At 38.0% G+C, this 16,943-nt stretch overlaps 1 protein-coding gene across 1 annotated transcript; it reads right to left on the reverse strand.

Moving 5' to 3' along the window:
• Positions 1-856: 856 nt before the first annotated feature.
• Positions 857-7,420, reverse strand: LOC121245917 (coatomer subunit beta-1-like). The gene is given in 6 exon segments (XM_041143831.1): positions 857-913; positions 916-1,076; positions 2,335-2,420; positions 3,310-3,819; positions 4,203-6,255; positions 7,227-7,420. Coding segments are annotated over 5 exon segments (2,844 nt in total). The 5' UTR covers positions 6,249-6,255; positions 7,227-7,420; the 3' UTR covers positions 857-872.
• Positions 7,421-16,943: the final 9,523 nt, after the last annotated feature.

Below are 16,943 nucleotides of genomic sequence, written 5' to 3' on the forward strand. Positions count from 1 at the left end.
AGTCTTCCAATTAGGGGTGTAAACCAATGGTATCGATGCAACCCTAATTACACCCCTATCCATGTAAACCAAAGGAAAAAAGAAGTCTTCCATTATGTCATCTAATCATTACAACTTTTTTAAACTCCCAGATAAAATACAATAAATAATTCAACTTTTTCAAATCCTAAAATAAAAATAATATTAAAAAAAATAATCTAACAATATTTTATTCAACTTTCATCTCATTTTAACTCATCTCATCTCAAAATAATATTTTAACAATATTTTAAAAATCTTTTGTTAAACTCCTTCAGAAATAAAAGCTAGGTGTCTGAGGAATGTCTGGCTACAATATTTTTCCATGCCAAATATGTTCGTTTTTTAAAAATTAGTAACTCTGCTATCAACACTCCCAAAAGAATTTGCTTGGAAATAGCAACACGAACAGCCAAGTAGATATCAGAGTCTAGTCATAAACTACTGCAACGGTTTGTACAACATTATGAATAATCCTTAAAACTAAAAAATAGCTACAATTGAAGTTTTGTTTCCCAAAAAAATAGAGTATCTGGAGCAAAAACCTTGTCTAGACACGCCAGAGTCAAAGAAATACTGCTCTTGTTGCAGCAGCCTCTTAAGAGTAATAAGTGTAGCTCAAAGGGAATCCAATGACATGAAGAAAACAAAAGGAGCAGCACCTAATCCTTGTGCTTTGGGAGCAAGAACCTACACAAATCACGGTTACAAGAATGAGATCAGATTTGATAAAAAAAAAAAAAAAAAAACGAGTAACATTTGCACTTTTAGGGGAGTGGACAAAAATCTGCACTTTTAGAAGAGTAACATGAATACCAGTAATGACACAGACAGAAACAATGATGTCACATAAATCAACTTCCACCCTTCTGCTTGAGAGTAATCTTATCCCCAAACTGAGAGCAATCCCCTGTGTCTTGCTCCTTATCCTGATGTAGCCACTCAGCTTACCATCTGCCTGTTTCTCTATGCTCACATTCACCAACGCATCCTCTCCAAATACACTCTTAGCATACAAGTTGGCTGCCAGGAATCCACACTCGCCATCCAGTGCTGACCTGAAATTTAACCACCCAGATAACAAAGGGGAAATGCATATGTAGAATGTAATATTACTGTGAATCGAAATACGAGCTGGAAAATTGTTTCTTCACAGCACTTGAATCAGCAATTCGAGCATTTTTCCCGCGCAAACATCCTCTACCTTTGTTATTGTCTTTTGCTTTGCATTCCCAGTTTTGTTATCTTGATTTTTCTGTGATTTAATTTTCTTTAACTAATTGAGATAGGAGCCTCCGACCCAACTTCAGCAGGTGGAACTCAACACACTCTTTCCCAACTAATGTGGAAACTCAGGTTCAACAATTAGAATAAGCTAGGGTTTTGGTTGACATAATTGAATGCAAGCACAAATAGATTAAACTCCTTGGGGGTCTCAGCAAACCCATAGCAAACTCAAACCCAATCATACCTAGAGTAATAGTATGATAAATTTTAATCTACATGGGGTATTAATAATGTTACGTTGGTCATAATTGTGAAATGGCTGGTTAAATTACTACCATGGGCTGCACTTAGGTTACCCTTGCGAGAATTCTTCTCATTTCTCAGTTATGGAGTTATTTGTTAGTTAATATTCATGTTTATATTTTATTTGTAAGTTACATTTACCTAGTGGATCTTGCACTTATGACCACACCCTCCAAATAGCTAATCGACACTTATAACAAACCTTGATAGTGTACATAGCCTGTTCTACGAAATTCATAAAAAGAGCATTACTTGCAGAAGCTCAATGAAAGAAGAGAGCTTCCCCCCAGCAAGGCAGCCTCCCAAATAAAACAAGGAAAGAAAAGAGCTTCTCTCTCAACCTAAACCACCCAAACAAGCCTATTTAACAAAGCTTTTTAATTCCAACGACTTGGGGATCAGAATCCCTTTTCACAATTCAGCAATTCTTCCCCTTAAACCATAAACAAATGATGATCTAATTGGCTTAAATTGCAATCCAATCCAGACCCACCCCAGCCTGCCCAAAGTTTCAGCTTTGGTATCCAGCATAGGCACCTTTCTACTAACACAGTGAAGGCACAGGCAAATATTGTCATACTTGTCCGTGTGAGCTATTACCACTTCAATGTCATAATACTCAAAGACTGTTGGGATGTGCTCCATGCAAAGCCACAACTAGTGACACCATAGCAAGCAATTCAGTCGAGTAAATTCTATTCCCAACGCTTTTTGGAAATCATAACTAGTTGCCCTGAGATATATGGCACAGACATCAAATTTGCTGATAGTTAGAAGATAACTTACGGTGCCGTGAGGCACTTCATGTTGGTTGATTTGATAATGTGATCAAGGAAATCTTTCTCATCTTGAATTACAGTGTTGACAGCAACCTGCAGGCCATAACACGTGAAAATAAACATTAACACAAAGTCATCAACCAATCACTACTATCAAAAAAAAAACAATGATCCTTCAGCCAGGGGAAGCCAACAACATTTAACTAAAGAAGCAGAGCTTGTGATAAAAGTAGAAGCAAGATGGTAACCAGGAAGGTAGCAAGTTAAAAGCAGCTCAGCTTATAAATGCAGATGTTGCTCCATGTAAAGAAGAAACTCAATGAGCAACAAAACCAATTATCTTCCCACTGTAGCTAACAATTCTTTTCTTCAAAATGGAATTTTGACCTTTGAATAAGCTTGTTTTCTGCATGCTTTCATTCTTGATTCAACAAGTAAATGTGTTTGAAGAACATCATCAAAGGCTTAATGCACATGCACCTTAGATTTAACCAATTGAGCCTTGAGCCAAAACCAATGTTGCCACTATTCTTCATTTTAAGCTAAACAATAGTGCCATTTCTTTCTCCATTTTCAGCTAATATAACAGCAGGATTAAAAACAGTCAAGCAAGTTTGATTGTGTAATAGAAATTACTGCAACCTAGAGGGAATCTTTATTTTAAGATAATATTTAGATCAAGTTCCACCGTAGTGGCTATCAAGTACGCAAAAGTGCAAGATTAAGGAAATGGTAACAACTACAAAGCAAGAAGTGACTATCAAGTACGCAAAAGTGTGTGGTATGTACATACCCACACAGATGTGCATGTATGTGTGCACGACCAATTCAGGTTGAATTGATTGAAAGAGAGAACTACGAATAAATCTCGTCTTTGTATAATGGTAGTAGAAACTTTTCAGCCCAATGACTAGTTGGTTGCTACCTTTGTTTATGAAATATTAACAGTAGAACTACGTGATTCAAGGAATTCCACATGTACCTTGTTTTCCCACTCAAATTCTGCCCACATCGTTCTAAAAGCTACATCACCACAAACTGCAGGAGAGATGTAATCCATGATGTCTATATGAATGTCATTCAGCACAACCACTGTTCGCTCATGTACATTTGAAGTCTCATAAACTATGTTCCCGAAAATGACTCCAGTCTCAGTTGAGGAAACTTTGATGTTGGACTTTATTTGTTTGCTTGATTCAGGAGCTAGTGTATAATTCTGTGGACGTTCAACAAGTTTAAGGTCACCCATAGTTGCCAACTCCAAGCACAAATTCTGTAAGGTCTCCTTAGTTCGATTGATAACTGTAACATCAAGAACAATATCATAATGATGAACAGTCACATAAGCTTCAGCATACACTGGATCACTAAAACCAGTGAGTTGGAGAATGCGGTTAAGTTTATTTGCATCATCCCCATCCTTTACAAACTCTCCAGTTGCACGCTTAAGATCATCTTGCACCGCATCTTCTAACTCCAGTTGGCTCATACCCTGGAAGTTAGATGCAGCCAAAAATATACATTAAAATTTATTTTGTAATACTTGTAACCACCACTAACCAAAGATAGTTGAGATATCTAAGCACCAATAAGAAACACCAACAGACTCACAAAAACAGTAATATCCACGCACTCTTCTCATATTACACACACACACAATCACATAACTTTTTTACCTTCCTGCTCTTTAAATAGTAGAAAGTCACACAGACACACACAACTTTTTTACCTTCCTCCTCTTTAAAATGGTAGAAGTCAAACACACACACACACAACACAGAACTTTTTTACTTTCCTGCTCTTTAAATAGTAGAAGTCAATTAGGTCATCTGGTTGCGCACGCACACACGCACACACAATCATAGAACCTTTTACCTTCCTGCTCTTTAAATGGTAGAAGTCAATTAGGTCATCTGGTTGAGCATGAGATATCTGTGCCTTCGCCTTTATTTCTTGTGTTTCCTGGAGTTGCTTTTCTGAGAGCATTTGGACAAAACTCTGACGACAGGATTGCAACCATATTTTTCTGATCTCTTCACCAGTATTGCAAAGCAACCTTATGCAGAGGACAATTCTATCATAAGAATCATTGTCGATTGGGTGAGGAAGAACCGAAGATTGTCCTAATTGCAGCATAGAGACCATGATCAGCAATGCCTGTGTAGATTCCTTATTCACTTCAACTTTAGATTGCTGTACCTCTTCCAACCTCAGAAGAAGCTTAGTCAGTGTACAGGCCACAACTGCCCCAAGAAAAAAGTCACCAGTGAGAAGCAGGGTTCTAAGATTCCCAGATGTCAAGGATCCTTGAACAAGTGTAGGAGGAGAAAAAGCAGTTTCAGAGGCTGCACTCTGGGTCGCATATGTGCCATCAGCGAGGATAGCTGGTCTTTTGGAAGAAAGAGTAATGGAATTCACTTGCTTATCCTTCTTAGAAGATTCGGTAGCTTCCTCTTCTTCTGAAACAGAGTAGAAAGGTAACTCTCCAAGGCACTGTTTAATGGTTGCAATGCCACTTCCGACTTCAGAAAGCGACAGGCAATACTCTCCAATGATCCAAAGAGCACAGGAACAGACACGTGCAGATCGGATCTGGTAGAAAGTATCCAACAGCCTTGTTATTATTGAAACCCTAAGTTTAGGGTTGGTTTCAATTATCTCTCGAACAAAAACAATGACATCAACAGCTGAGCCAACATTGCTGTCACCCAAGAAATCCATCAATAGGTGTACCACTGTGCTTGCAACTTCTGGGAACTTAATTGCGCAAGAATGAATGGCCTGAATAAGCATCTGCCTGTATTCACCATTCTTCTCGAGCTCTCCACTCTGAGTTTTAACAACTTCTTTCTTCAAGGTAAGAACAACCTCATTGATGTTCCGTGGAGTAATAAGATCAAGAACAATATCCAGTGTCTTCCTACGGATGTCAAGATTCGGGCTAGAAAGTGCCCTTAGAACATCCATTATAAGGTCAACCAAAATATCCCTATGAGAAGACTTGAGCTCATTCAACCGATCAAGCACAATAAGCTTCACATTGTTGTCACTTTGAGAAAGAAGAAGCTGACAGTAAGTGTTTGCAGCAGCTCTAATAGCAGTCGGAGCAGATGACAGAGAGACAAGTGTCCCGGCACATTCATAGATAACCGCAGTGGAAGGCACATTCAGTAAGGATATAATAATTTTAATGTACTTTCCCTTCTCACCTCGATTAGTTCTGCACACTTTTCGGATCAACTCCAGCACAACCATCTGAAGCATATCACCCCATTCAGAAACCCTCTCAACATGGGTCAAAAGGTAATTAATTGCACGATCTTGGGCACAATTGAAAAGCATGAGAAATGCATTCCGCTTAGCTGATTGGTCCTGCTCTGTCAAAAGAACCTTCTCAATCATATCAGGTGCATCACCTAAAATTTGCTCACCCTGAGGAAGCTTATATATCGACATCACAGCTAATATGGCATTCCTTCTTATAAATGGGTGTCGGTGCTCCAAATTTTGTAAAACAGAAGGGATCAGTGGCTCAATTATTTCAGTCTCTTTCAAGCGGCAAAGAAACCTCAATGTAACACCACGAATATACTCATTTGGGTGCTGAAGGTTGTTCCTCAAATTTTGGCATATCAAGATCATTTCAGGTAACACCCTACCCTTTGCATCAGTTTTTTCAATGATCTCCAAATATAGCAGAAGAAGCTTTTGGATTGTATGGTCCTCTGAGGGCAAAACATATCTAATAATTGTAATAAAAAGCTGAGGTAGTGTTTCACCATTCAACAAAAGCATGATCGCTTTCATCATCGCATCAATTTTGGCAGGCATGTCATTGCCTTCAAGAGCTTCCTTAATCTCATTTGCAATTGCAGGTGTTCCTTTGTCAAAGTGAACGAGCAGAGAACAAGATTTCTCCATTTCTTAACTGCGCAGAAAGTAGAATGGACTCATACTAATTCATATCAAGTTTTGAATATGAGCAACATCATTAAGGAATAACCATAGAAAATGTGTGCACTTTGTTTAGACATTGAAAGCAGTAGAAAAAGCAAACTTTCTTATTGATAATAAGCGACTAACTTTTATGGTTGAGTGTCAACCTATGCAATCCTTGCTGGAAAGGGTAGACTAGATTGAGTTTTAGTGAGGATTAAGGCTAAGTTTGATTGAGTGTAGTGTAGTTTAGTTTAGTTTAGTTGTAAAAGCCCAAGTTCAAATTCTGTTTTTTCTCTTTCGATTTATGCTGCTTCTGAAGTCGAAACTTCAGAGGGAAGGGAGAAAAAAACACATCTGGATGCGTTACCTTTACCTTGACAAAAAGTTGCGTCTACACCTTCCATTAAACCTTTGAGTTTTCACAAAAAATGAAAGGTTCCAATACACTTAAAAAAATAATAATAATAATAATAATAATAGCGCATTCAGACTCGTGGAAACCTATGTCCCAAAAGCGTGCGCCAACAAGGCAGAAAAAAATCCCGATTTAAAGCAGACTGAAGTTCAGTCCACACTTAGATCAAGTACCAAATGACAATCCTGAAAGTACATTTTCTGTTTGATATCTCAAGAAACCAGATCAAGAATCGATATGTAGCATCTAATTCACCAACTTCAGATCCGGAAATTAATTCAACACCTAAATGACAGTCTCCGAGAAAACGTAGGAAAGGATTCGAGAAGAAAACAGGTTCTCTCGAACTGATTTTTATCACGAGGTGAGGGGCACTCAATTAAACAGAGAAGCCAGAAAAACTTCAATTCATATTTCATTTCTTCTTCGATTAAGATTACAAACAGAAGGGGACTCAGCAATCAACAAGATCTTCGAAAGAAAAAACAACAAATGAGAGAGAGAGAGAGAGAGAGAGAGAGAAAGAGAGAGAGAGAGAGAGGAACCTGTTGGGATTGAGATGCTTGAATGAGACCGCTGGGGAGGGATGGGTGAGCTCCGAGTGCCGAGATCAACGAAACTAGATCTGAAATGTTTGGTATTTAGCTGTATATATTTTTACCCAGACCGCACACTTGATCCTTTCGATCTTACTCTCTGCTGTTCATTCGGGTTCTTCTGATTCGCTGATGGTCCGTTGAAGCGAGCAAAGATATAAAATTCATGATTTTGTATTTTTTTTTTTTTTTTAGGAAAACTTTCATTATTTATTCTTTTAAAAAAAAAATTTATATCCATGATTGAATACATTCTGAAATGTACTCATAGCAAACATGACATCATAAACCAAAATAATGAATTTAGAGTTTCACCAATACATTATTTTCTTTTGTGGCTAGTCTGGTCTTTACTATTGCTGATACTCTATAAAGACAAATGTATAAGAGACAACACTTTCTATCTAGACAGAGACTCAACCTCTACAAACAAATACCTGAGAGATGAACTCTTTTTTTTTTTTAGTTAACAATAAGGAAATAAAAAAGAAAAGTAGTAAAATAGATGCAAAAAAGAACGGATTACAGTTTGGACCAACTCTAGTAGACTTTGGAATCTGTGACGACCTGTGAAGGTAACACACTTGTCTTTTTTCAACCACAAAAGTCAGATCTAAAAAGTTTGGTAATTGCGAGTCTGGTGATCTGATGCTTGTGTCGAGAAGAGATGGCGGAAAACTATGTGTAAATGTGGGCAGAGCGTGATAATCACTCGCGGTAATTTTTGCAAAACCACAATTTTCTTCCAAACAATTTTCGACCTGTGAATTTGCTTATGTTGCGCGTGTCTCTCAAGAGTTGTCAGAAAGTTGTAGATCTATCTTTTTCAGCCTTGGAGAAAGCAAAATAAAACTAAATAAAATAAATATTGATAGATAAGGTGGGTGAATGGAGGAATGAATGAAAGACATGGAGGAGAAGGAGGATGCCTTCGGCCAAATCAGATCTAGAGCCCTTAGGTTTTTACGTGAGAGGGAGAGATGAAAGAAGGAGGTGCCTAGGGTTTTGAGAAATGCTTTATCGTATCAAAATTCATGATTTTGTAAGGACACAACTTTGGATTGGATGGATTAGAACTATACTACAATCTAATTACAAGCCAAGTATAAAAAACTAAAAAAAAAAAAATAAGGATAGATGTACAATTCTTTTTACAACTTTTTATATAACATGTTTTAAAGTGAGAATATTTATGTAAAATGATGTTATTTTTAAAAGTTAGTTTACAAAAATATCCCTCATTTAAAATATAGTTATATAAAAAGTTGTAAAACTAATCATATGGCTATTGTGACGCCCCCAGCCCCCGCTTGGGATTGAACGATGATTAAAGCATCGTGACATGTAACATAAGACTACATACTCCTCGTACATCACAGTTAAGATGCAATGCACTTAAGGATAACTAGCAGTATTCAATATATTGTAGCAGAAAGTCTACCTGGGTCAAATAAATAAGACATATATCATGGTACCGAAGCACATAAATCCCAAAGCAGAAATTTCATAAGTGTCGTCAATAAACTTAATTGTTTCAAAAGAGAATCCCAAAACATGGGACCATTATATCAGACGTCATCAAAATACGTTATTCATCAAAAGGGGTCCCATAACATAAGTCCTTTAGTGAGGTCAATCCTACTTGGCCTTTTCCTGATTCAGAATCCTCCTCAGTTGCTCAAAAAGCTGCAACAGCTCAGTGATGAATTGGTCTGCAAGTTCCAACCTTTCCAAAATAGACGACTCCTGAGAGACCTCGCGTCTCTCTAGAGACTCCATAGGCATCTGGGGAGCTGGTCTCTTGCGTTTCCTCATTACTATCATTTTGGCTTCCTGTCACAACTTCTACCATTCCGAGTAGGAGAATGGTAACGGAGATTACAACAGTGAGATTTCGAGAAATCTCAATAAATAAACAAATAACATGTAACAGATATCATACGCATATATAAGCAAACTTGAAATGAATGCATGGACATGAAACTTTACTTATGCATTTGACTCTTTCGTAAATACCGTGTATGTGATGGCTTTCATAACTCTTTTCTTCCATAAAACATATTTTCTTCATTTCATACTTACTCATTTAACATACTAGTGAGCTCGGATTTTTGTTCATATATCATAACATAACTTGGAGCTTAAGGCCTTTCTTTGTCTTTTAACTTATAAATATCTCACGGCTTCCCTATGCACCGTGTATTTCCTGTTAGTTACCGCAATTGGTCACTTTGACCAAGGTAACTACATCTTCCTTTTAATCATTCATATTACGGCAGTTCGCTTTTCGTCTTCACCATAGGGCACACACTAGGTTTAGGTGCAACCTCCCTCCGGTATCCTTTTCTTTAGGAACCATTCGAGGTCCACCAACTGTACTTCGTCGACCCAGGGGTTACCACTCTATTTTAGACACTCCTGAGTGGACAGGGGAGTTCCACTAGAACATTTCTTCGTCCTAGCCTTTAGAGTCATGACAAAACTTTTAAAAGACTCATTTTCTTTTTGAAAGATTTTCACAATCCCAATGCATGTGGCATGAACTATGAAACTTATAACTTTCATGGGACACATGCAATGCTGAAACTTAATAACAAACAATCATGCATATCCATGTACATTCGCATTACAGTTTGAAAATATTAGAACATACGACCATATTCTTTTTCATAAATTATGAGGCATTTGAATAACAAGCAAGAAACAAACATTCAAAACTTCACATGTATTATGCAATGGCCGAAACATATAAGCCCTAGCATGCCCGAGAATTGGTTTTATGTCTTTAGAACTTCAGTCACATAATGTTAATACTTCATCTGTGGTCATGGCCAAGACCTAACTATCTTGAAATATACATTACACCACTTTTCATGAACTTAGAATCTTCTAATGTGTTTGATAAAACTTTATCAATGAACATGCATTTGTAGCCAAAACATACTAATGAACATACTTACGGAAAGGCAAGTATTTTATAGGCTTAATCCTATACAAGATTCGGTCATATAACAAATATCCATGATCATGTTAAGAATCATGCAATCTGAACCCTAAATGTGGCCTCTCATTCCATTTTTATGATATGAACTAATAACAATAAACCATTTCAACCATATATTGAACAATCATACAAGGAACCAATTATATCACATAGAAGAATATAATCATTTCAAGTACCAACATGCAACCAAACAACAAACGAGTTCACATGACATATACGTAAAATATCCAAACACAAGTTAGAAATTTACTTACAAAAATCCACAATCAATAAGTGAGCAAGCTGAAAATATATATATAACAATTATTAAGATCGGTTATCCAAAACCCTAATTCGTGTGTGTAAGTGTTGTGCTCTCGACATATTTCCAAGAAATAATCTCCCAATGCTCGAACCTCCCTTCCTCAAGTTTGAATCTTGCATAAAACAAAACCTTTGTTCATACACTAAAGTCGTGGCTTTCTTTCCTCAAAACATCATGCTTACAAGCTTAAAGTGAATGGAGTTGAGTCTATATCCCTTTAGAAGAAAACAAAAACTCTAATCTAGTCGAGTGTGTGCATGGGTATACTCATGTGAGAAACTTCACAAGAACCAAAACTATATTCTTCTTGGTTGTGGGTGTGTGTGTTTGAGCATGTATTCATGGTGAACTTAGTCAAATCCAAAACTTGCTTCCTTTGGCCATGTGTGTAGTGTAAGGAAAAAGAGTGTTCTTGCTTCTTACCTTGCATAACTCCCTTCCTAGAAAGTATCCTCTAGCTTTTCTTGCATATAAAATGGTGTTTGAAAGAAGTGAGTGTAGTGTGGATGGTGTTTGGATGGAGAGAAAGGGATGGAAAGTAAAGAGAAATGTTGTGACCAAAAGCTTCAAGAGAAATTCACCAAGTGACTAAAAACTTTAGGGTTTTCGGCTCCTCTCCCCTTTATAGGTATAAGAGGCTTCTTAAACAAGCTAAACTTTCTTGCATGGATGCCATTTGGCACCTAACCCTTGAGCCTCTTCCCTTTCTCCATCATTGAATTGTGTTGGGAACACAAGGGAACTTTTTGGACAAATGGCGCCTCCCTCTCAAAACCGAAATCCTCCATCCCCTAAATGCCCTTCATCTTGTGTCTTGGTTCAATGAACCTTTTGGAAAAATGGTCTTTCATTTAGCCAGAATCTTCCTTAATCTCCAACATGGGTGCATGTGTGTCAAGTGGCATGTGAGGAATGTGTGTGTGCATGGTGGCCGAAATTTCCATCTCCTCCCAAGAAGATTTTCTTTCACCAATATTCTTGGATATTGTGTGATTGATCATGGTGGGTGGCAAAAATGCACAAACTCCCTTGTTTTAGCAATCCATCTCAAGTGTGCCTTCCACAAGATTCTTCTAGAATCCTCATAGGCGTGTAGACCTTCTCATCCTAAGCAATATTTTGCCATTTCCCAAGACAAAATTATTCACCTTCCATTTGCATGCATGGCACGTGGCAAAAAGCAAATCTCATTTCTCTATGGTTCTTGTGCATGCGCTTTGTGCTTCCCTCAAATTCCAAGTTTTCATGTCTCCACATCTTCCTTCTAGAAGCTCTCTACCACAGTGACAAGTGTCACCATACTACTACCTCACAAAAAAACCTTCTTGCATGTATGACACATGGCAAGAGGGAATTCATTCCAATAGGTTCCAAAACTCTAATTCCACTATAAGGCGGAATTCCTCATGGGCTAAGGCCTTCCTCAAGATCTCATATGCCTTTTATTCCAACCTAATTTCTCAATAAGTTACTCCTCCTCTCTTGGCCCAAATTAACAATATATAATAAAATGCATAAAAAGCTTAGCAAAAATCTTGGTTGTCACAACTATCATTTTCCATTTTTAGTAGAGTGGTATAATTTGATTGATTGTTTGAAAATGAGTTGTAAAACAGTTCATTACTCTAAAAATTTTACTTTTTCATTTACTTTGAGCAGCTACAATGATGGAAACCAAGTTGGGCCTACTCTTAAAGATCATTTGCAAATTCCAGATGAACCAATTACAAGATCAAGGGCCAAGAAGATCAAGGAAGCAATGCACGGATTGGTGCAATCCACTTGGGATGAAACTAGCAAGAGCCCAACACTCAAGATGGGCTTGAAAGAAGGAGAACCAGCTTTGATCCACTTGATTCAGGCTGTGGAAGACATGACTTAGAGATAGGGCCTATTGTTATTGGAGACTTCCAATTTGGTTAAATGATTTATTTTATTAGTTTAGAATAAGTGGGCTCGAAGATGCCTGGCCCACACGTCTTATTTTCAATGAACTATGGTTTTCAAGAAGGCCTTGTATTTTGGCCAAGGGCTTATTTGGAAAGTTAATTTTTAGGAATTAGGGTTTTAAGAGGTACTGTAGCGTTATTGTAGACATACTGTAGCCGCGGCTACTGTAGCGAGACACTGTTCATCAGGGGCATTTTGGGTAAAAATGGGCTTTATTTTGGCTAAGGTTTTAATTAGGTTTAGTTTAAATACTCCTTGTAACCTCATTTGAAGGTTAGACAATATTGAATGTTATTTGTGAGTTGAGTTTTCTCCTCTTGTTCTTGATTGAACTCTTGAACTTATCAAAGGTAAATCACAACCTTTGTGGCGTTCCTCCTTTGTAATCTAGGTTCTTGAGACGGGTTCTTCAATGGGTCTAGATTTTGATATAATCTAGGTTCTTGAAACGAGTTCTCATCGGGTTTAGGTTTTTCCATCCATTGACTTGAATTTGGCTTTCTTGGGGAGTTTTCAAATTGATTGTGGGTTCAAAGGAGTTCATTCCCGCAGGTTCATATCATTTGGTATTCAGAGCAAGGTTTCCAATCAGGTCTAATTCTATCTTTTATTTCTTACATATTTCATTCTAGGGTTTCATTGCTATAGGATTGATTACAAAAAAAAAAAAAAAAAATAGTGGCTGTTGTATTTCTTCACTATTGTTAGGGTTTCTGAATCTCATTGTTCTAGGGCTTGTGTTGGCTAAAATCTCTTGTTCTAAGGGCTGCCATATAGCACTTGTGTTAGGATTTTTGAGTTATTGTTAGGGTTTTCTTAATTGCTTATTCTTGATTGTGATCAAATCAGTTGGTGAAAAAAAAAGGACAGAAAAGAAAAAAAAATCGCCGAGAAAAAAAAAAAAAAAAAAAAAGGAAGAAGAAAACTGAAATTTCTCTTGAGCCTTATCATCAAAGGGGCTGCATACATTATTCTAGTTGGTATCTTGTCTTATAGTTACTGTTTCATTCGTATAATTTCTTGGATTCACGTGTCATATTTTTTTATTCCTTCCGTCTTACTCTTGTTCTTGTTTCTTGGACCTAATTACTAGTTGGAATAAAACATGGTTGCTTTGTCTTGATTGAGTTCAATTAGTTCTTAAAGAACTTGAGTAGGAAAACTCTTGAGGTAAAAGGCAAGAGAGTGTGAGACTATTATCGGGAAAAAACCAATTAAGAGTGAAACACGAGTGGAGTGCCATTATTCGAGTGTAAACATGTAAGGGAGTGTATGAGGTTTACTTTTTTGCCACTAACATTCTTTTGTGCAGCACCTTATAATGTCTCAGCAGAGTAGCACATCACCAAGGGGGAGAGCAGATAACTCATCCTATGTGTTGCAAGCCATGCAACAACAGTTTGAGCGGTTGAACTTTGTGTTGGGTGAAGTGAGAGATAGGATGGATCATCAAGAAGCAGCGATTAGAAATCTGCAAGGTGAGAGAGATAGGAGGCGACATGAGCATAGAGTTGAAAATGAGTATGAGAATGAGGGAGATGGTGAGGATGAGGAAGACTTAGCATCTGAAGTTGGGTCGGGTAGACATGGAAGAGTTAGGCGTGAAAGACGACTTGAGGGGAATCTCAGGGGTAGGGATGGTGTAGATAGAGACCTTGGGAGCATCAAAATGAAAATACCATCTTTTCAAAGTAGAGCTGACCCTGAGGTTTATCTAGAGTGGGAGAAAAAAATAGAGTTGGTGTTTGATTGTCATAATTACTCTGAGGAGAAGAAAGTGAAGTTGGCGGTAATTGAGTTCACTGATTATGCTATTATTTGGTGGGATCAATTAGTGACCAATAGGAGGAGGAATTATGAGAGGCCATTAGAGACATGGGGAGAGTTGAAAGCTCTCATGAGGCGGAGATTTGTACCTAGCCATTACTATAGAGACTTTTACCAGAAATTACAAAATCTTACACAAGGGTCAAGGAGTGTGGAGGATTACCATAAGGAGATGGAGGTGGCAATGATTCGGGCTAATGTAGAGGAGGACCGGGAGGCCACCATGGCTAGATTTTTGAGTGGTTTGAATAGGGACATAGCCAATGTAATTGAATTGCGGCATTATGTAGAGATAGAAGACATGGTACACATGGCAATGAAGGTGGAGAGGCAGTTAAAGAGAAAAGGGACAGCAAGGTACACTTCGGTTTCTAGCATTACTTGGAAATCAAAGTGGGATAGGAATGATACAGCTGAAGCAAAAAGAAAGACCGAACCACCAAAGCGAAAAGATGAGGGAACTAGCAACAAACCCAAGGTAGAATCTCAACCTTCACGGAATAGAGATATTAAATGTTTTTAAGTGTTTGAGTTCAGGGCACATTGCTTCTCAATGTCCGAATAGGAGGGTGATGATTATGTGTGACAATGGGGAGGTGATGACTGAGAGTGAGGATGATAGTGATGAGGTGCCCGAGTTGGTTGATGCTAGTGATGATGATGGAGTGGTATACCCCGTGACCGGTGAGTCTCTTGTTGCCAGGCGTGCTCTCAATGCACACATTAAGGTGGATGATATAGAGCAACAGAGAGAGAACATTTTCCATGCTAGATGCCATGTCAACAATAAGGTATGTAGTATGATCATTGATGGAGGAGTTGTACTAATGTGGCTAGCATTACTTTGGTTGAGAAATTGAATTTACCAACCTTAAAACACTCTAAACCATACAAATTGCAGTGGTTGAATGATTGTGGAGAGGTTAGGGTGGACAAACAAGTGTTAGTTACTTTTTCTATTGGAAAGTATAAGGATGAGGTGCTTTGTGATATTGTGCCTATGCATGCTGGCCATATTTTGTTGGGGAGGCCGTGGCAGTATAATAGGAGGGTGACACATGATGGGTTCAAGAACATGTACAACTTTGAGAAGGAGGGCAAAACAATCAAGCTTGCTCCTTTAACCCCAAGTCAGGTCTATGAGGACCAACTGAAATTGAAAAGTGAGGTTACTCAAAAAAGAAAGAGTGAAAATGAGAGTGATCAAAAGAGAAAGAGTGAAAATAAGAGTGATCAAAAAAGAAAGAGTGAAAAAGTGATTGAGCAAAAAAGAAAGAGTGAGAGTGCAAATGAGTATAAAAGAAAGAGTGAAAAAGAAAGTAGAGAGGTGGCTGAGAGTAAAGAAAAAAGAGTGGAGCTACGAGAGAAAAAAGAAAGAGAGTTTGCAGAGAAAAAAGGAAAGGCAAAAGTGAGTTTCTATGGAAGAGAGAGTGAGGTTAAGAGGGCTTTCTTCGCAGATCGCCCTATGATTTTTCTTGTCTATAAAGAGTCCTATCTTACTCTTGATGAAACTAACCAGTCTCTTCCTAGTTTTACTGTTTCTTTGTTGCAGGAGTTTGAGGATGTATTTCCGGAGGAGATGCCAAATGAGTTGCCACCCATTAGAGGCATTGAGCACCAGATTGATTTTGTGCCCAAGGCTGCCATTCCAAACCGACCAGCCTATAGGAGTAATCCAGAGGAGACAAAGGAGCTTCAAAGGCAAGTTGAGGATTTGATGGGCAGGGGGTACGTGAGGGAGAGCATGAGCCCTTCTGCAGTACCAGTACTACTAGTGCCAAAGAAGGATGGGATATGGAGGATGTGCGTTGATTGCAGGGCGGTCAACAATATCACGGTAAAGTATCGTCATCCCATTCCTAGATTGGATGATATACTTGATGAATTGCATGGCTCATGTATTTTCAGTAAAATTGATCTTAAAAGTGGGTACCATCCAATTAGAATGAAAGAGTGTGATGAATGGAAAACTGCTTTTAAGACTAAGTATGGGCTTTATGAATGGTTGGTTATGCCATTTGGACTTACAAATGCGCCCAATACTTTCATGAGATTAATGAATCATGTCCTACGTGCATTCATAGGCAAGTTTGTGGTTGTGTACTGTGATGATATCTTAATGTACAACAAGGACTTAAATGAACATATTGAGCATTTGAGATATGTGTTTGATGTGTTGAGATGTGAAACGTTGTATGCTAATTTCAAGAAATGTGCCTTTTGCATGGAAAAAGTTGTTTTTCTTGGTTATGTTGTTAGTACAAAAGGTATTGAGGTGGATGAAGAGAAAGTCAAGGCCATCAAGGAATGGCCAACGCCAAAAAGCATCACTGAGGTAAGAAGTTTTCATGGCTTAGCTAGTTTTTATCGGCGTTTTGTTAAAGACTTTAGCTCTATTGCTGCACCACTCACTGAGGTAATTAAAAAGAATGTTGAGTTTCAGTGGGGGGCTAATCAAGAGAATGCTTTTGCCACTATTAAAGAAAGGTTGTGCTCTTCACCTGTGTTAGCATTACCTGATTTTTACAAAACTTTTGAGATTGAATGTGATGCCTCAGGAATAGGGATTGGATCTGTTTTG

The sequence above is a fragment of the Juglans microcarpa x Juglans regia genome, chromosome 1S (assembly GCF_004785595.1).
Source record: "Juglans microcarpa x Juglans regia isolate MS1-56 chromosome 1S, Jm3101_v1.0, whole genome shotgun sequence".
Lineage (NCBI taxonomy): Eukaryota > Viridiplantae > Streptophyta > Magnoliopsida > Fagales > Juglandaceae > Juglans > Juglans microcarpa x Juglans regia.